This window comes from Aquarana catesbeiana, linkage group LG03 (assembly GCF_042186555.1).
Source record: "Aquarana catesbeiana isolate 2022-GZ linkage group LG03, ASM4218655v1, whole genome shotgun sequence".
In the NCBI taxonomy this organism is placed as follows: Eukaryota; Metazoa; Chordata; class Amphibia; order Anura; family Ranidae; genus Aquarana; species Aquarana catesbeiana.
The window spans coordinates 673,642,528-673,663,364 of NC_133326.1; the positions used below are offsets into that span (position 1 = coordinate 673,642,528).

The 20,837-nt window shown below is 46.1% G+C and overlaps 1 protein-coding gene across 1 annotated transcript in view; it reads right to left on the reverse strand.

Annotated features, from left to right (window-relative positions):
* The window catches only part of LOC141133483 (NXPE family member 3-like), a 126,735-nt gene extending 106,100 nt beyond the window's left edge, over positions 1–20,635 (reverse strand). The window contains exon 1 of the mRNA XM_073622876.1: positions 20,505–20,635. Coding sequence (XP_073478977.1) covers positions 20,505–20,567 — 63 coding nt within the window. The 5' untranslated portion in view covers positions 20,568–20,635. The remainder of the gene's footprint in view (positions 1–20,504) is intronic.
* Between the last annotated feature and the right edge of the window lie 202 nt (positions 20,636–20,837).

Sequence of the window (20,837 nt, forward strand, 5' to 3'; positions counted from 1 at the left end):
AAAATGCATATAAAAGCGAAGGAGAAGGCCTTCAAAAAATACAAGGTTGAGGGATCAGCATTCAGACTTTATAAAGAATGCAACAAGAAATGTAAGGGTGCAATTAGAACATGAAAGACACATAGCGGAGGAGAGCAAAAAAAATCCCAAGAAATTCTTTGAGTATGTAAACAGTAAAAAAGGGAGGACAGACCATATTGGCCCCATAAAGAATGAGGAAGGACATCTGGTTACAAAGGATGGGGAGATGGCGAAGGTATTGAATTTATTCTTCTCCTCATTCTTCACGAGGGAATCAAGGGGCTTCAGTAACCAAAATTGCAGTGTTTATCTTCATGACACATCACAGGAAGCACCTCCATGGTTAACAGAGGACAGAATTAAAATTAGACTTGAGAAACTTAAAGCGGAGGTTCACACAAAAATTGAACCTCGCTTTTCGGAACCCTCCCCCCCTCCGGTGTCACATTTGGCACCTTTCAGGGGGGAGGGGTGTGCAGATACCTGTCTAAGACAGGTATTTGCACCCACTTCCGGAATAGACTCCCACGGTTGTGTCTATGCCTCTTCCCGTCCCCACCGCGCAATCTGCTGGGACACACACAGGTCCCAGAGACAGCGGGGACCAGTTAGGAAGCGCAGCGCGACTCGCGCATGCGCAGTAGGGAACCGGGAAGTGAAGCCACAGTGCTTCACTTCCTGATTCCCTTACAGAGAATGGCAGTGGCAGCACCCGAGGACCGAGGGAAGATTCGGTCTCGGGTGCCGACATGAGTGAGTGTCCTTATTTTAAAAGTCAGCAGCTGCAGTATTTGTAGCTGCTGACTTTTAAAAAAAAAAAATTTCACGGGACTCCCTCTTTAACATTAATAAATCACCGGGACCAGATGGCTTGCATCCGAGGGTACTTAGGGAACTCAGTCAAGTGATTGCCAGACCGTTGTTCCTAATTTTTACAGACAGTCTACTGACTGGAATGGTACCAGCTGATTGGAGAAAAGCCAATGTAGCACCAATATTTAAAAAGGGCCCAAAATACATCCCTGGGAATTACAGACCAGATAGCGTAACATCAATAGTATGTAAACTCTTGGAGGGGATGATAAGGGACTATATACAAGATTTTAGTAATGAGAACGGTATCATTAGCAGTAATCAGCATGGATTCATGAAGAATCGTTCTTGCCAAACCAATCTATTAACCTTCTATGAGGAGGTGAGTTGCCATCTAGATAAAGGAAGGCCCGTAGACGTGGTGTATCTGGATTTTGCAAAAGCATTTGACACAGTTCCCCATAAACGTTTACTGTACAAAGTAAGGTCTGTTGGCATGGACCATAGGGTGAGTACATGGATTGAAAACTGGCTACAAGGGCGAGTTCAGAGGGTGGTGATAAATGGAGAGTACTCGGAATGGTCAGGGGTGGGTAGTGGGGTTCGACAGGGTTCTGTGCTGGGACCAATCCTATTTAATTTGTTCATAAACAACCTGGAGGATGGGATAAACAGTTCAATCTCTGTATTTGCAGACGATACTAAGCTAAGCAGGGCAATAACTTCTCCGCAGGATGTGGAAACCTTGCAAAAAGATCTGAACAAATTAATGGGGTGGGCGACTACATGGCAAATGAGGTTCAATGTAGAAAAATGTAAAATAATGCATTTGGGTGGCAAAAATATGAATGCAATCTAAACACTGGGGGGAGAACCTCTGGGGGAATCTAGGATGGAAAAGGACCTAGATGATAGGCTCAGCAATGGCTTGCAATGCCAAGCTGCTGCTAACAAAGCAAACAGAATATTGGCATGTATTAAAAAGGGGATCAACTCCAGAGATAAAACGATAATTCTCCCACTCTACAAGACTCTGGTCCGGCCGCACCTGGAGTATGCTGTCGTGTTCTGGGCACCAGTCCTCAGGAAGGAAGGACTGGAAATGGAATGAGTACAAAGAAGGGCAACAAAGCTAATAAAGGGTCTGGAGGATCTTAGTTATGAGGAAAGGTTGCGAGCACTGAACTTATTCTCTCTGGAGAAGAGACGCTTGAGAGGGAATATGATTTCAATATACAAATACCGTACTGGGGACCCCACAATAGGAATAAAACTTTTTTGCAGTAGAGAGTTTAAGAAGACTCGTGGCCACTCATTAAAATTAGAAGAAAAGAGGTTTAACCTTAAACTACGTAGAGTGTTATTTACTGTAAGAGCGGCAAGGATGTGGAATTCCCTTCCACAGGCGGTGGTCTCAGCGGGGAGCATCGATAGCTTCAAGAAACTATTAGATATGCAACTGAATGACCACATATATGCAACATATAGGGATATACAATGTAATACTGACATATAATCACACACATAGGTTGGACTTGATGGACTTGTGTCTTTTTTCAACCTCACCTACTATATAACTATGTAACTATGATTGTATGGTTGTGGTTTTTTTTTTTTTTTGTACTGGTTGAACTAGATGGACTTGTGTCTTTTTTCAGCCTGACTAACTATGTAACGAAGTGCTGCGCTACCAAAAAATTTTTACTGTGTATATCTTACAAGGTCAACAAAGTAATAAATTAATAAAATACAAAAGTGTGCAAACACTAAATCTCGCGTATCTTGCAAATCCAGCAGAATTGAATGACACATAAATGCCTTAAAAGTAAATATTATACAATGTGCAAATCCACAAAAGGGAAAAAACAAAAAGGAAAGTAATTGCTATAGTGCTTATTACTAAAATAAATACAAATCTATTCAAATGGTGCAGTATAATATTCAGGGTGATTACCTGTCCTTTTTGTAAATAATGGTAGTGTATCTCTACACCATTGGCTGTGAATGTCAATAGAAATGTGTAATCTTCCCTTTCTTCCACCATGTTGTCACCTCTGTGCTCACTAGCCTCTCACCTTGGTACAGCTTAGGGTAAGCATGTAATGACATTTCAAATCTGGTGATGCTTTAGCATCCGCTTGCTTCTAGGGGTCCTCTGTTTATTCTCCCAGTCAAATGCTCTCTATGGTGGATCAGGGTTTTATGGTGCTCCTGGGGGTCCTCTCACCATGTCATCCACAGTTAGATACAGTACCTTGAAAAAGTATTCATACCCCTTTGTAACAACCAAAAATGTAAAAGTACTTTTTGGGATTTTATGTGATAGACCAACACAAAGTGGCACATATTTGTGAAGTAGAAGGAAAATTATAAATGGTTTTTAAATGTTTTTAAAAATAAATATCTGAAAAGTGCGGTGTACGTTTGTATTCAGTCCCCTTTACTCTGACACCGCTAACTAAATTCTAGTGGAACCAATTGCCTTCAGAAGTCACCTAATTAATAAATAGAGTCCACCTGTGTGTAATTTAATCTCAGTATAAATACAGCTGTTCTGTGAAGCCCTCAGAGGTTTTTTAGAGAACCTTAGTGAACAAACAGCATCATGAAGGCCAAGGAACACACCAGACAGGTCAGTGATAAAGTTGTGGAGAAGTTAAAAGCAGGGTTAGGTTTTGCCAAAAATATCCCAAGCTTTGAACATCTCATGGAGCACTGTTCAATCCATCATCTGAAAATCGAAAGAGTATGGCACAACTGCAAACCTACCAAGACATGGCTGTCCACCTAAACTGACAGGCCGGGCAAGGAGAGCATTCATCAGAGAAGCAGCCAAGAGGCCCATGGTAACTCTGGAGGAGCTGCAGAGATCCTCAGCTCAGGTGGGAGAATCTGTCCACAGGACAACTATTGGTCGTGCTCTCCACAAATCTGGCCTTTATGGATGAGTGGCAAGAAGAAAGCCATTGTTGAAAGAAAGCCATTTTGCAGTTTGCGAGAAGTCATGTGGGGGACACAGCAAACATGTGGAAGAAGGTGCTCTGGTCAGATGAGACCAAAATTGAACTTTTTGGGCTAAAAACAAAACGCTATGTGTGGCAGAAAACTAACACTGCACATCACCCTGCACACACCATCCCCACCGTGAAACATGACGGTGGCAGCATCATGTTGTGGGGATGCTTTTCTTCAGCAGGGACAGGGAAGCTGGTCAGAGTTGATGGGAAGATGGATGGAACCTAATACAGGACAATCTTAGAAGAAAACCTGTTAGAGTCTGTAAAAGACTTGAGGCTGGGGCGGAGGTTCACCTTCCAGCAGGACAACGACCCTAAACATACAGCCAGAGCTACAATGGAATGGTTTAGATCAAAGCATATTCATGTGTTAGAATGGCCCAGTCAAAGTCCAGACCTAAATCCAATTGAGAATCTGTGGCAAGACTTGAAAATTGTTGTTCACAGACACTCTCCATCCAATCTGACAAAGATTGAGCTATTTTGCAAAAAAAGAATGTGCAAAAATGTATGTCATTCTCTAGATGTACAAAGCTGGTAGAGACATACTCAAAAAAGACTTGCAGCTGTAATTGCAGTGAAAGGTGGTTCTATAAAGTATTGACTCAGGGGGGCTGAATACAAATGCATGCCACACTTTTCACATATTTATTTGTAAAAAAAATTGAAAACCATGTAACATGACAAAATGTGGAAAATTTCAAGGGGTATGAATATTATTTAAAGGCATTGTATATATGAAAGAACCCCTGAAGAAGTCACGTAGGGATGACATAACACGTAGGGCGTGAGCGGAGGCATACCAGAAGTGATGCCAGCATGGATATGAGTTCGGCACTCGTGGATTTTCGTGCATTTTTGTGTTTTAAAATGTGAGTAATAGCTGTTTGGTTTAAATAAACTTTGCAAATGATATCACACTATGGGAGTGTCTGTCACACACATATATATATATATATATATATATATATATATATATATATATATATATATATATATATATATATATATATATATATATATTAGAGGCGAGCGGATGCCAAGGTGAGAGGCTAGTGAGCACAGTTGCAATAGACACTTTATGTTTATAGTAAACCATGATCACCCATTTTATACTGCACCATTTGAATAGATTTGTATTTATTTTAGTAATAAGCACTATAGGAATTACTTTCCTTTTTTTTTTTTTCCTTTTGTAGATTTGCACATTGTATAATAATCACTTTAAGGCATTTATGTGTCTAAATTCTGCTGGAGTTACGCCAGGCCGAGTGTTTGCACACTATTGTATGTTAATAATTAATTACTTTGTTGACCTTGTAAGATGCACACAGTAACAGCACAGTTTTTTTGATAGCGCAGCACTTATTTACTTGACTATTGTATACCAGATGTATCTAGTTTCCCTTTAATATCACACCCTTTAAACCTGCTACGTACCCCCATCCCTATTTACCCCAAATAATTGAGACCACACCCATCTGTAGTAAAATATTGGCCGTAGCAGCCAATTATCTTTATTAATAATAACCAATAAAATTAATTTCAATATCAACTTAACGTAACTGTATAAAAACACCTGACATATCAGTTAAATACTCCCGTTGGTCTTTGCAGGGAAAAACCCACCAATCTTAAACTCGATCCAATCAGGCACTGCGGTACCTTAACTAAAATAGGCCTCCAGCTGACATGCTAGCTCGGAGACAACAAACCAATTGACCGCAGTGCACCCAATAACCAATTCCAGCTAAAACCTCCGTTAGCTGGAATACCACCAACGGGCCTCATACTACTGATGGGTCCCAAACTTTACCATAACTCGGGTTTAATCCTTCACCCGCAAAGACCAACATCACGCCACTGCCACGACATTCCAACATTTGAAATTGTACCAACAAAATCCATATAGACCATACTTACCAATTTTAGGGAGGGAGGGTGGGAAGCTCTCTCTTCCAGACCAACTGAGCTGGGAAGGGACCTTGCCCCCTGTTCAGTTAATTTTTGCTCCACCCCTTCCTAATAACCTACCAATCCCAATTGTTCTAACATAAACATCCCTCAAACTATGTTCCACTGTTAACTCTGTCATGCCCGCCCTTTGCTTATTATTTTTATTTCTTTGCTCCGGGCTTTCTTGACTATTGTATACCAGATGTATCTAGTTTTTAATCCTTCACCCGCAAAGACCAACATCACGCCACAGCACACACCAGGGTAAAGCCTTACCCTTGTGTGCCCTGCCAAACCCTCAATGTTCGCTTTATCCCATCCTGTATTCCCAAAGCCCACATCGTTCAGGTGTACCCCATCTCTCCGCAAGTAACGCCATGTATCCACCTCTAACACCATGTGCCTGATAGCCAACCCACCATTCCTGACCACGAAACCACTGACTTCCTTGTTAACCATCTTACGGGCCCCGTTAACCTTGTCCACCGACCTCGCCAACCTCCATGTAGTACGTGCCACTATGTCCGACCACACAATCAACATGTGTGGAAAAGCCATCCTAAGTTGCCAAAATCAAACTTGATGTCTCGCACCAAATCTAACATTGACCTGAGCCCCAGATCATTGCTGCCAACATGTAACACCCACCCGTCAAGAGGCCTATCCATACGTGCAAATCTACACACCTACGACACCGTTCTACCCCATAGCATACCAGGCCCCCCAACCACCGGAGACAGGCTTCCTGTCTGGAAAAACCCCAACTGTCTCCCATCCCTTCTGGCATCACCTCTCCTCGCCCCCCAACACATATAGGGGTGGCCCACTGTCCAGACCAGGCACTGCATTTGACCTGAAAGAAAAGAAAAAACAAAAAAAAAAAAACAAACCCCCCAATAAATCAGATAGACACCCCAACACATATAATCTTTTCAATGTACTCGTAGCCACCCTTATCCTAAAGGAATGGGATGAAAACTTTTTTTTTTTTTTTTTTTTTGATCCCCCAAACCAAGTGCTTTAAACATTTATTGAAAATTTCAATGAATTGAAAAATGCGATAACGACAACCCATCCTGATGTACCAAAAGGGGGGACCACCCCACCCCCCCGGGCGTATGGCAAGAAACCCCCCGCACCAATTGTACTGGGCACAAGGGAGAACCTGGCAGTGAAAAAAAAAAAAAAAAACCTGCACCGTTATTCCCTTGCCCCGCTGATTCGTTTTAGATTTTGTAACCAATATGGACAATCTGTCCTCCCCACAACTGACATCCATTACACCCAATCCCCCATTTTTCTTTTTAGAGGGGCTGACTAATTCGCTAATTCGAAACGCCCCGAAAAACGCCAAGGCGAATGCCACCTTAAACAAAACTACCTCATAACCTGACGAACAAGTAACGTCTAACTGCGCCACTGTCCTACCTAATAGCTCGAACGAAACCGGGCGCCTAGCGTCCCTCCCCAACTTAGAACGCCAGTAAACCTTCAATGCCTGCCCAACCCAAAATTCCTTAGTAAAGTCAGATAAACCTTGAAGTTTTAACCAAAACGCCAGGCCTGCCAACTTCTTTTTCAACCCAGACACCGACACCCCCTCCTCCAGATTCCGGGAAACAAAATACAAAAAACCAACAACCAGAAATCTTGTTCCTCATGGCCTTCCACCACCTGTTGCAGCATTGATACCCAATCCTGCCATACACTGTTGTAAGCTGACCACGTCGCCTCGCTCACTGACTGTCTAATCCATACCGCTACTCTTCCAAGGCCATCCTCCACAGCCGCTCGGGACAAGGGACCCCGTTCTGCTCCGCCCCTGGTACCAACTCCCGCAATCTGTCGCACTGAAAGCGAGATAGTGCATCAGCAATGACATTTTCCACACCAGAGAGGTGCACAGCATAGATGCACACATTCCGCTGCCAGACAGCGCAATACAAGGTGTCTGAGCAACCTTACCACCGGCGGTGATGCAGCTGAAACCTTGTTAATTACCTGTACCACCCCCAGGTTGTCCCCGTGAAATCTAACTTTCAAATTCCTGAAAGATTCCCCCCACAACTCCACTGCTAATACCACAGGGAACCGTTCAAACAGTAACATGTTCTTTACTAAACCTGCCTCCTTCCACGACTGAGGCCAAGGCCCTGCACTCCACTTACCTTGGAAGAAGGCTCCAAAAAAAAAAACGCAGAAACCACCGCATCTGTGTACAGCTCCCGATCCAAATTGCTAACTGGCCCTGACATCCACAACGCACTGCCATTAAAATTAGCCAGGAGCGTGTGCCGTACCTACAGGTCTTCTCTATGAGCCTTCACCAAGCGCACATAGTGCTTGGGGGACGTAACCCCTGCCGTACTTGCCGACAGCCGCCTGCAAAATACCCTTGCCATGGGCAAAATGCGACACGCCAAATGTAACTTACCTAATAAGGATTGCAGGGTGCGCAGCCATACTTTGCGAAATCCCATTATTCCCTGAATCTCTGCTTGCAAAGCCGTCAGCTTATCTTCCGGCAGCCTGCACTCCATGTCTAACATGATGCCTAAGAAACTCAACACCGTCCGTGGACCTTCAGTCTTCTCTGGGGCCAATGGAATACCAAACTTATCTGCAACATGTTCCAGCGTAGCCAACAGGACCGCACAAAACTTCTGACTTGGGAGGGCCCACGCAAAGGAAATCGTCCAAATAGTGAATGATTGAATTTATTCCCGCGACGTCACTCACCACCTACTCTAGGAAGGAACTAAACTGTTCACACAACGCGCAGGATATAGAACACCCCATAGGTAGCCAGCAATCTACGTAGTGTTCCTACTGCCAACAACAAACGAAAAACTCTCCGGGTGAACCGGTAGCAAACGAAAAGCCGACGCTATGTCAGCTATCGCCCTAAGTGCCCTCCGCCCATACACCCGAACTACCGCTGCATCAAACGACGTATATGAGACCACGCAGACCTCTGGGTCGATGGCATCATTCCCCGAACCCCCTTTAGGGTAGGAAAAATTCTGAATAAGCCTAAATTTGTTAGGCTCTTTCTTCGGCACAACGCCTAGCGGTGCCATTACCAAATCCGATATTGGCAACGAAGGAAGGCCTAACAAAATTTTCTTCCCCAGTTTCTCCTAAACCATGTCAGCATGTTGTAAGGCTGACCGCAAATTGCATGACAGCGGGGGAGTATCCATTAAACGTGAAGGGATTCTAAAACCCTCCGCAAATCCCCGACCAAGTAACCGCGCTGCCTCCCTGTCTGGGTATCTATCTAGGAAAGGTTGCATCTTTGCCACTTTCACCGGCGTTCTCCCCTTTTTCCCCCAGGGTCGCCGGTACGGCCCTTTCCTTGTTTAAAAACCCCGGGACACCGTGTGTCCCCCTCCACAACCTGAACCTTCGTGCTTGTACTTGCACGACCCCCCAAATCTACAGGAACCCTTATTAAACTGCCACCCCTTGAAACAACAGAGCCGTCGGCCTAGCCGAGGTCATAAGGCGCATCCATAAGCTGATGTCCTTATGATCCCACTTCAAGGACAGGAGTATAGCCCTCTGCTGCCTAAAAACTGCTCGTCATACCGCAGCCAAGCTGTTCCCCTGTAACTCTGAATGCCACACCTATAGCGTCCAAATAGCCCAAACAATGACGAGCATTGCTCTGGGTTCTTTTCCCCAATAACACTTGCCAATACTGCAACGGCCTGCAGCCAATTCGCAAAAGTCCTGGGGATAAGCCTCTACCTCCTTTTCTCCTTGTCCTCCTTCTTGTTATCCTCCGGCTTAACCCTATCTAAGTTACATTTTACCAGCGGTAGGAGCGCCAAAATCTCCACGTATTCCCCTTTCCTAATTTTTCTCGAACTTCAGGTTTTAGGTGCGCTCCGATGGGCCCCTCAAAACCCACCTAAACCTCACATTTTTCTGCATCTGCCAGTCTCACCAAATCTTGTTTTTTCGCCCCTTCCCCTGTCCCCCCCCCCCCCCCGGCGGCTTAGGCACCACCTCCTGCACTGCCACCCCAGCGACCTCCGTCGCGGGCGCCGCTTGTTCCGTAGCAGGCACGGGGGGAGTCCCCGAGCCCGTTGACCACCCGACCCTTGCCCCCCGACCCCAGGATCCACCCACCGCCGCAGGAAACTGAATCCCAATTGTCCCCAGCTCAAATTTTTTACTAAATCCTTCAAACCTGCTCAGAATTCCTGCAACCCCAATTCCGCCGTAGCGCGGCCAACCGCCCACGCGGCCGAGTGGGAGGCACAGTCGCATCCGACTGCCCCGCTGCTCCCTGACCCCCACTGTTAATCTCGCCCCCCTCCCCCACAAGATTACCAACAACACGTGAAGGAATAAACATGGACTTCCCGAGATGCCTGGGAAGGGTCCCACCAGCCGAAAGTCCCGTCTCCACTGCAGCATGACGTCCCTGCTGCCCATCGTCATCCGACTGCGACAGCTCTCCTTCTGACCGGTCTTCTCCTATCTCCGCTTCAGTGGCCGACAGTCCTCCAGCAGACACCTCCCTGTCCGCCGGGGATCCGCGGTCCTACAGAGCTCCTCCTCCGAGCGCCGGATTCACCCACTGATTTGTGGGTCGCTTTTTTATGGGCCCAATGACATCTATCCCACAGTGCCGCAACAGGCCACTGCCCGCTTTTGTCCTCTCTCCCTCCCCTCTTACGTGCCCCCCAGCCCCAGCTTTGGGGTGCCTGGGTGCCGTTGCTGCCATTCTCCCATGCTGAAGCCCCGCCCCTGCTGTGGAAACGCCAGGGGCCTGTCTCCCTGCTCCATCTTCGCTAGGCCCAGCATCCGCCTTGGAACTGCTGGCGCTACTCCTGGATGCTCCACGGACTGATGGCCTCTGCCCCCCCTTCTCCCCACCTCATGTGCCGCCGCGCGCTTCGCGGGAGGCCCAGAAACCGGCCTCCCTGCCCGAACCTGCTGTCTCTGCTCTCTGGGAGGGAGGGGGATAGAGGGATCTGGCTGGGAGCGAACCCCCCCTTTCCTGCGCCACCGCGCGCTTCGCGGGCGGCCCAGAAACCGGCCGACCCGCACGGAGCTTCTGACTCTGCACCCTGGGAGGGAGGAGTAGAGGGGGATCCGGGGAGAAACGAGCCTGGCGGCCTGGACCACCGCGCTCGGACCGACTCACCCACCGCTGAAATGGCCGCTGAGGCACTGTCACCCAGCGCCGCATCCAGGCTGCTCTCAAGCCATCCAGGTCCCCTGGACGCAGTCCCGGCCTTCAATCTTGCAAACAGGGATTCACAGCGGCCATGCTGCAAGCTCTCTCTTCCAGACCAACTGAGCTGGGAAGGGACCTTGCCCCCTGTTCAGTTAATTTTTGCTCCACCCCTTCCTAATAACCTACCAATCCCAATTGTTCTAACATAAACATCCCTCAAACTATGTTCCACTGTTAACTCTGTCATGCCCGCCCTTTGCTTATTATTTTTATTTCTTTGCTCCGGGCTTTCTTTACTTTTGCTTTTGGTCACATCTATCTCAATACAGGCGGTCCCCGGGTTACAAACAAGATAGGGACTGTAGGTTTGTTCTTAAGTTGAATCTGTTTGTAAGTCGGAACGGGTCCATTTTTTAAGAGTAGCTCCAGCCAAAAAATTTATTTTTAAGCTTTTTGGATAGCATAGGGAAGGTTTATCACCCCTGTAACATTTGTTTTGCTGTCTGTGCCCCTGTTCAGAAGATTTCACCTCACTTTCTGTCCCAATGACTTTGAAAAATTTGGGCTGTTAGGGAAACATGGACTGCTGATAAAGCATCAGTGGAGGCACCTTTTTCCCATATTAACTCTTACAGGAGAGAATTTCCCTTCCTATGGATAGATTTTCTCTCACTTCCTGTTGTTTCTCTCCGTTTGTAAGTCAGATGTTTGTAAGTAGGGGACCGCCTGTATCTACGGATGAGCTATAGAGTGCTGGAAGCAGCCTGGAACATCTTTCACTTACACTGAATTTACTCTCTCTTGAGAAGAGGAGATTAAAGGGGGATATGATCAACATATACAAATACATAAGGGGTCCATATAGTGAACTTGGTGTTGCGTTATTTACTTTAAGGTCATCACAGAGGTCAAGGGGGGCACTCTTTCCGTCTTAAGGAAAAGAGCTTTCATCTCCAAATACGGAAAGGTTTCTTTACAGTAATGCCGCGTACACACAATCGGAATTTCGGCCCGCAAAAGACCGATGAGATCTTTCTGTCGGAAAATGCGACCGTGTGTATGCTCGAAAAATTAAGAACTTTTGAAGAACTGGGACTTTTGCTGGCCAGCAAAAAATTGAGAGCATGTTCTTAATTTTTCGGTCAGAAAAAGTTCCTATCCAAAAATGCGATAGTCTGTGGCACGTCTGTGGCAATTCCGACATGCAAAATTCCTACGCATGCTTGGAAACAATTCGACGCATGCTCGGAAGCATTGAACTTCATTTTCTCGGCTCGTCGTAGTGTTGTATGTCACCGCGTTCTTGACGGTCGTAATTTCAGCGAACTTTTGCGTGACCGTGTGTATGCAAGGCAAACTTGAGCTGAATTCCGTCGGAAAAGCCGTCATATCTGTTTCCGACGAGAAGTCCGACCGTGTGTACGGATAAGAGCTGTGAACATGTGGAATAGACTCCCTCCAGAGGTGGTTCTGGCCAGCTCAGTAGATTGCTTTCCAAAAGTCCTGGATTCTTTCCTAGGTCTACATAATATAACTGGATACTAACATTTACAGGTAAAGTTGATCCGGGGAATTTCCGATTGCCTCTCGGGGGATCAGGAAGGAATTTTTTTACCCTGCTGGAGCAAATTGGATCATGCTTTGCTGGGGTTTTTCGCTTTCCTCTGGATTAGCTGTGGGTATAGGATTGGGTATATGGGATTGTATGATTTTTATTTATTTATTTATTTTTGTTATTGGTTGAACTAGATGGACTTGTGTCTTTTATCAACCTGACTAACTATGTACACATTGCTTTTTACAACCTGGGAAGTCTGTGTTGGGCTTACGGGGTTAACTTCAGTGCTGGCCAGGATGACCAGAAGCTTGGAGGGAATAAATCTTCACTCCTAATGCTGGCCATGCATGTACAGTATAGATTTTTGAATGAGAATATTCTCATGGAAATTCTTTGTACATTTCATTTTGTACATTACATTTCATTTCATAAACACATTTTGTTGTTTGAAAATTTCACATGGTTTTACGAATCAATTTTTAAATGAATATAAAAGGAAAACCACATACACTGTCCGAAAATTTGTTTGATCGAGAAAAGTTTTCTGATCTGCTCCTTCAAATTTTCCTATTACTGTGGTTGAAAATGAATGTCGATCTGACCCCGCTAACAATTAGAAAATAAAAGGAAAGTTCTTAAAATGAAAATTTTCTAACAAAACTCTACACTATATTGTCAAAAGTATTGGGACGCCTGCCTTTACACGCACATGAACTTTATTAGTATCCCAGTCTTAGTCCGTAGGGTTCAATATTGTGTTGGCCCACCCTTTGTAGCTAAAACAGCTTCAACTCATCTGGGAAGGCTGTCCACAAAGTTGGGAGCATGAAATTGTCCAAAATGTCTTGGTATGCTGACACCCTAAGAGTTCCCTTCACTGGAACTAAGGAGCCAAGCCTGACCCCTGAAAAACAACCCCTCACCATAATCCCCCCTCCACCAAATGATTTGGACCAGTGCACAAAGCAAGGTCCATAAAGACATGGATGACGAGTTTGGAGTGGAGGAAATGATATCATACATCCAAGAGTCTTTCTGGGCATTTTTTTTCTTTCATCTGGAGGAGGGGAGGAGGGTTTTTCTCAGCTAAGCACACCCTCCTGTCTGCATGCCCAAGCTAAGGGCAGATGGATCCCAGGAAGTAAACACTACATGAATCATCTGGTGCTGGAAATGCTAGGGGGTTGATTTTGCAACAAAATAGCATGTAGACGTAGATGAATGGGGGAGTTTGCTTTGGATTGTGCTACCAAAACCACAAGCCGCGTGCGGGGGGGTGGGAGTCTGGGAGTCATGCTACCAGAGATGCAAACCCCGCTAGTGGGGGGGAGGGTCGGTGGGCACAGTGGATGCATTTGATGGGCTTAGTGGCTGCATATACTGGGCAAAAATGGCTGCACTTGATGGGCAAGTGGCTGCATATGATGGGCACAGTGGCTGCATTTGATGGGCACAAGTGGCTGCATTTGATGGGCACAGTGGCTGCATATGATGGGCACAAGTGGCTGCATATGATGGGCACAGTGGCTGTGTTTGATGGGTACAATGGCTGCATATGATGGGCACAAGTGGCTGCATATGATGGGCACAGTGGCTGCATTTGATGGGCACAAGTGGCTGCATTTGATGGGCACAGTGGCTGCATATGATGGGCACAAGTGGCTGCATATGATGGGCACAGTGGCTGCGTTTGATGGGCACAATGACTGCATATACTGGGCACAAGTGGCTGCATATGATGGGCACAGTGGCTTCATATAATGGGCACACGTGGCTGCATATGATGGGCACAGTGGCTTCATATAATGGGCACACGTGGCTGCATATGATGGGCACACGTGGCTGCATATGATGGGCACAAGTGGCTGCATATGATGGGCACAGTGGCTGCGTTTGATGGGCACAATGACTGCATATACTGGGCACAAGTGGCTGCATATGATGGGCACAGTGGCTTCATATAATGGGCACACGTGGCTGCATATGATGGGCACAGTGGCTTCATAAAATGGGCACACGTGGCTGCATATGATGGGCACACGTGGCTGCATATGATGGGCACAAGTGGCTGCATTTGATGGGTACAGTGGCTGCGTTTGATGGGCACAATGGCTGCATATGATGGGCACAAGTGGCTGCGTTTGATGGGCACAGTGGCTGCGTTTGATGGGCACAGTGGGGCTGCAATTAATGGGGGGGTTTCAGTATTTTTCAGTTTGTTTGCTCCGCCCGAAAAATTTTTGAACACCAGCCGCCACTGGCGCTTGCAGGAGGGTAAAAATAAGTCCTGGAAGCAGCATCTCAGGGGCGGTGCGGGAGCACTGTATACACCGCTCCCAAAACACCCTGCCCATTGAAATGAATGGGCAGCGCTGCCGAAGCGCCTGCAAAGCGCTTCGGCAATGCCACAACAGGGCTCTTTTAACCCTTTCTTTGGTCGCTAGGGGGGGTTAAAAGCGCCCTGCTAGTGGCCCAAAAGCACTGCTATAATAGTGGAAAAGCGCTGCTAAAACTAGTGGCGCTTTACCACTAATGCCAGGTGCTAGGCAGTGTGAAAGTATCATATGTCTCATGGACGCATAGAGCGGGGCTCAGGAGCGAGTATGCACCTCCATAGCAAGGGGCTTGCTATTGGGGGCACTGATGAAGGGGGCCAGAAGCACCTGCTCTGTGCAAAACCATTACACAGAGCAGGTAAGAAAGACGTGTTTATTTTTATTAAACAAACCTTTAAATATCATTTTAATTCATCTCAAGATTCCCCCTAATGGGGCCTTTTCCACCCCTTGGCCTTTCTACAGTCACTAAGAAATTAACGTTTTTTAAAGCCTAAACTTTTAGCTTTTGGATGGAGTATGGAAGTAAAGTTTTTATTGCTGTGTCCTTGCTGGGTAGATTCCCCCCCTCATTTGTCTTGGTGAACATTGTTGCTGGGACTGAAAGAGATCGGAAAATGTAGAGATTTCACAGGAACATGTGACGGAAAATCTTGCAATGGGAACACCAGTTCTGATAACAACTGAATTTCATCTTTCATCTTGACAGAAAATTCCATTCCTGGAGAGGAGTCCCTGCGAATACACAAGCAAAACTAAGTATCGGAACTTGGCTCCAATCACTTGCAGGCAGAGGCACGGCTAGTGTGGGCACCAGTGTCACCTACCCCGCAGCTTGTGCAAGGTGTTTGGTGTCCCACACAGCGCGATCTCTGCTCTGCAGTCTGCCATCTCTCACCATTCATCACCCACCAGCCGCGTCTTACACTATAGTGTTGCCTGGGCCCGCCCCCTCCTCCTCGACTGTGATCTATTCCTGTATACATACAGGAGGAAACCGGGAGGAGAGACGTCACTGAGCATGCTCTGCGCTGATCTGAGGTCTGTGATTATTACGCTATTAACAACTTGCCGACCGCTGCACGCCGATATACGTCGGCACAATGGCAGCGGTGGGCAAATGGGAGTACTTGTACGTCCCCTTTAATTGGCGTAAATCGTGACCGTGCCCGCGGGTCCCACAGACTCGATGTCCGCCGGTGTCCCGCGATCGTGTCACGGAGAGGCAGAACGGGGAGATGCAATGTAAACAAGGCATTTCCCTGTTCTGCCTAGTGACATGATGGGGATCTACTGCTCCCTGTCATCAGGGGGCAGTGATCACTGTCATGTTAGTGGTATCCCCCCTATCACCCCCCACAGTTAGAATCACTCCCTAGGACACACTTAACCCCTTGATCGCCCCCTAGTGTTTAACCCCTTCCCTGCCAGTGTCATTTACACAGTAATCAGTGCATTTTTATAGCACTGATTGCTGTATAAATGACAATGGTCCCAAAATAGTGTCAAGGGTGTTCAATCTGTCTGTCATAATGTCGCAGTCACGATAAAAATTGCAGATCGCCGCCATTACTCATAAAAAAAAAATAACAATCAAAATGCCATAAATCTATCCTCAATTTTGTAGACGCTATAATTTTTGCGCAAACCAATCAATATACGCTTATTGCGATTTTTTTTTTACCAAAAATATGTAGAAGAATACATGTCGGCATAAACTGAGGAAAAAAAATTGTTTTTTTATAAATTTTTGGGGGATATTTATTATAGCAAAAAGTAAAAAAATATTGCTTTTTTTCCAAAATTGTCTCTCTTTTTTTGTTTATTGTGCAAAGAATAAAAAACGCAGAGGTGATCAAATACCACCAAAAGAAAGCTCTATTTGTGGTGAAAAAAGGATTATTATTATTAAACAGGATTTATATAGCGCCAACAGTTTGCGCAGCGCTTTACAACATGAGGGCAGACAGTACACTTACAATACAAATCAATACAGGAGGAACCAGAGGGCCCTGCTCGTTAGAGTTTACAATCTGGGATGTCAATTTTGTTTGGGTGCATCGTCGCACGACTGCGCAATTGTGTGCCATGGTCACATGGAACAGTATGCTTAAAAGAGGGCATACTCTGAGTATGAAATATGCAGTATAAGGAGTATGGGTGGGAGGGAACCAGAAAAACGCTAGCCGACGAGTGTGTAGGGAAGGAGGGGGGATTATAAGCCCTAGACTCCTACAAACTCAGGTAAGCCAATGGCTAGCCTTTTCTGCGTCCTACCCCAACTAAGGCAACCTGAGGTGTGCCATGGTCGCGTGTAACAGTATACTTAAAAGAGGGCAAAAATACAAGAACTAGGTGTAGCAAAGTGAAGTTTAATGGAAAACATGTGCAGTCAAGCAGAGTAGCAAAAGCTTGTTTAACTTCCTCATGAGGATCAAGAATATATCGATTGTAACAGGATGATTTCCAACATCCCATGTTTTTAATAACATGGGACGGGACCCCTTGCTTGGATGTTGAGGAAGCCGCCCCATCCTAAAGGAATGACCCAAAAACAGTTTCAGATTTAATCCCAAACTAACGAGCAAAATTCTAACATGTGAGATGAACTGTCTGGAAGCCAGAGGTTACGTAGGGAAAGGGAGTGTCATGGTTATGCAATAGAGCTTGTCTGTCAGCTTACCTGTCTCCATGTGTTCATCTCTAGAGACCAGCTGACCCTCACCTGACTGCTTTTGTAAATTCTCCTCTAGCATGGCTCCACCCCAGCTCCTATCAGGGAACCCTATATTAACCTGTGCACTGCAAGCCAGCAGTGCTGATCAACCATTGTGTGTTAGCTTTCGTGTGTACTTGCTGTGTTTCCTACGTCTGATTCCAGTTACCGACTGTTCTTAACCATTCCTGTCTGCTCGTGACCCTGACCTTTGGCGTGTCCCCGACCATCCCTGTTTGCCTGTGACCCTGAACCTTGGCGTGAACTCTGTTGTCCTTGTCTGCTTGTGGCCCCGACCTTGGCTTGTCCCTTACTTTCCTTGTTGTTCCAGCCTGCTGCCTCCTTCCTCTTCTCCTGTAGTCTACCGTGAGCGTGAGCTGTGAGACCCTGGGGGCCGCGACCTGGAGCCAGACTGCAGCGCAGTCCATCCTCACCACTAGAGGCTCTGGTGAACACCTGCTGGCTCTTAGACTCCGCGCCCTGGGGAATCTATGCTCTAGCTCCCAGTGGGATCTGTGTCAGTGATCCAGTAGACCTGCTTCCTGAACCTCGCAGGATTCAATCCGCAGTAGTCAGTCCTAGGGTCCACTACCTAGCGGTGCACTTCTGACTCCTACAGAGTGCATCTGTCACCTAGCCTCAAGGTGACCTGACAGAGAGTAATGGGCTATCAAGAGGAGCCGCTGCGAACATGGAGAAGAGCTGGTCCAAGACATCAACTGGACACCAGATAGTGTTAGTTTTGTAATAACTGATAATGAAACCCTGACCCATCTGCTGTTTTTTGTTGTTGGGTAGTTGAAGAGAAAAGTGATCAGGACATCTGGTGAGACTACCCGTAAGGAGCACCGGTGCATTGTGACTGTCTTGGGATACCTCAGAGGAAACCGAAGTAACCGAAGTAACTAGGAAGACAGCAGCCTTGAGGACAAGGCTGGGACCTGAGCCAAACAGGGAAAGAGACAACAAATCTGATAGCCCATGGAACATCTGGCCGATGATTGGCAGACGTGTCAAACGTGACTGACCCTGATCTTTCTGTATACCTTTCAAAATGGCTTTAATGGGATGAGCCGCAAAAAAGGATGGTCTATCAAGATCCTGAAGTGACATAAAGTGCTGAATACCTGAGAAGTACAACTTGATGTTATTGAATGAAAGGGACAACTCGCCATGACAATAGGCAGCAAAAGCCAACATGTGTTTGACATCCCCGACCAAATTGCAGGGATAGCGGGTTATGGAACTACAAAAACACCTCCAAGGTATCTTGTAAGCCTTGAGAGTATTTGTTGACAATGAAGAATTTACCATGTTGGCAGCCTGAACCCTGAGTGCGGCTAATCCATTGTCAGTGTGGAAAAAGGAGGAACCGGCTTGCCCACACCTGTTTCCGGATGCTGTAGGAAGAGATGCCGGAAATCAAAACGGGATAAGGCGTCAGCAGCCACATTATAGACACCACTGATAAATTGCATGAGGCCTAAAATGAAAATTGTGCATGAGGCCCAACTATGTCAACCTGCGTATGAAGGACATTATAATGAGCGACCTTTATTGATAATTTCGGCTGTAGCTGAATTATCGGCAAATAAAATAACTGTGTGGCCAGACCAAGTGGGACCCCAAGTGACAGCTATTGGATAAATCTCAAACAGAGCAGAAGTCTGAGCAAAATGTTGAAAACCTCAGGGGGGCCATAGAGCGGCCAACCACTGACATCCACAAATTGCTGCAAAACCCACTGAGGCTGCGGCATCTGAAAAAATTCTGCGGGACACGGCAGTAGGAAGATGGATAAACATCCGAGTGTGTAGGGAAGGAGGGGGGATTTTAAGCCCCAGACTCCTCCTACAAACTCAGGCTAGCCAATGGCCAGCCTTCTAAAATATAAAACCCGAACAGTAACATTTTGACTTCACATACAGTACTCTTTATTGATAATAGAAAAAAAAACACATTAATTGTATCATACCTCTTTTTAACACCATACTGCCATATGCCCAGCAGACAGAAATTGCTTCTTTGTTGTTTTAGGGCAAGAACATGCAAAATACACTAGATTACCAAAAATATTGGGACACCTGCCTTTACACACACATTAACTTTAATGGCATCCCAGTCTTAGTCTGTAGGGTTCAATATTTAGTTGGCCCACCCTTTGCAGCTAATAACAGCTTCACCTCTTCTGGAAAGGCTGTCCACAAGGTTTAGGAGTGTGTCTATGGGAATGTTTGACCATTCTTCCAGAAGCACATTTGTGAGGTCAGGCACTGATGTTGGACGAGAAGGCATGGCTCGCAGTCTCCGATCTAATTCATCCCAAAGGTGTTCTATCGGGTTGAGGTCAGGACTCTGTGCAGGCCAGTCAAGTTCCTCCACCCCAAACTCGCTCATCTATGTCTTTATGAACCTTGCTTTGTACACTGGTCCAAATCATTTGGTGGAGGGGGGGTTATGGTGTGGGGTTGTTTTTCAGAGGTTGGACTTGGCCCCTTAGTTCCAGTGAAAGGAACTCAGCATGCCAACACATTTTGGACAATTTCATGCCCTCAACCCAGGCCCAACTTCATGCCTAAAATGTCTAGAATGATTGCAGAAGATGACTTTGGCTGGCTTGACTTATCGGACATGCTCTCAAATTTTGAAAATTGGTAGAAATTATGTGATGACAAGCGGGAAAACTTTTCGGAATCCTGAAACGAGCATTGCAATGTGACCAATGTGACCCTTTTACATATAGGGGTTTACTGGTTGGTTTAAAGCCCTTCCCTACTAATGACCACTGATAATTTGTTTTAAAGAAAAATTGTCTCTTTGCCCCCCTTATCCCTCAAATGCATTCGCTATTAAGAACCCTTCTAAAAGTCCCCAATTGGGTAATCTTACTCACCCCGACAAGGCAGACAAGACTGCAGAAGATGAATGAGCATTTTCTCCAAGTCACCATCCTCATGGTTAATGTCACCTGCTGTTCTCTCTTAGACTATGCTGTGTACTGACACACCTGAGCTCCACCTGTGTACTGCATCTCACTCCCAGCTCTTGTTAAAAATGTAGCAACCTCCCACTGAGCATTTAAAGGGAATATACTGTACAGTATGTTCTGTTGAAGGGTTTTTCTTTTAGATAAAAATGTGAGATTGGCTTAATATAATCAATATTATAAATAAAGGCTTACTGAGTACTCCCAAGTTCTCTTACATCCCCTCCTTCTTGAAGTCCC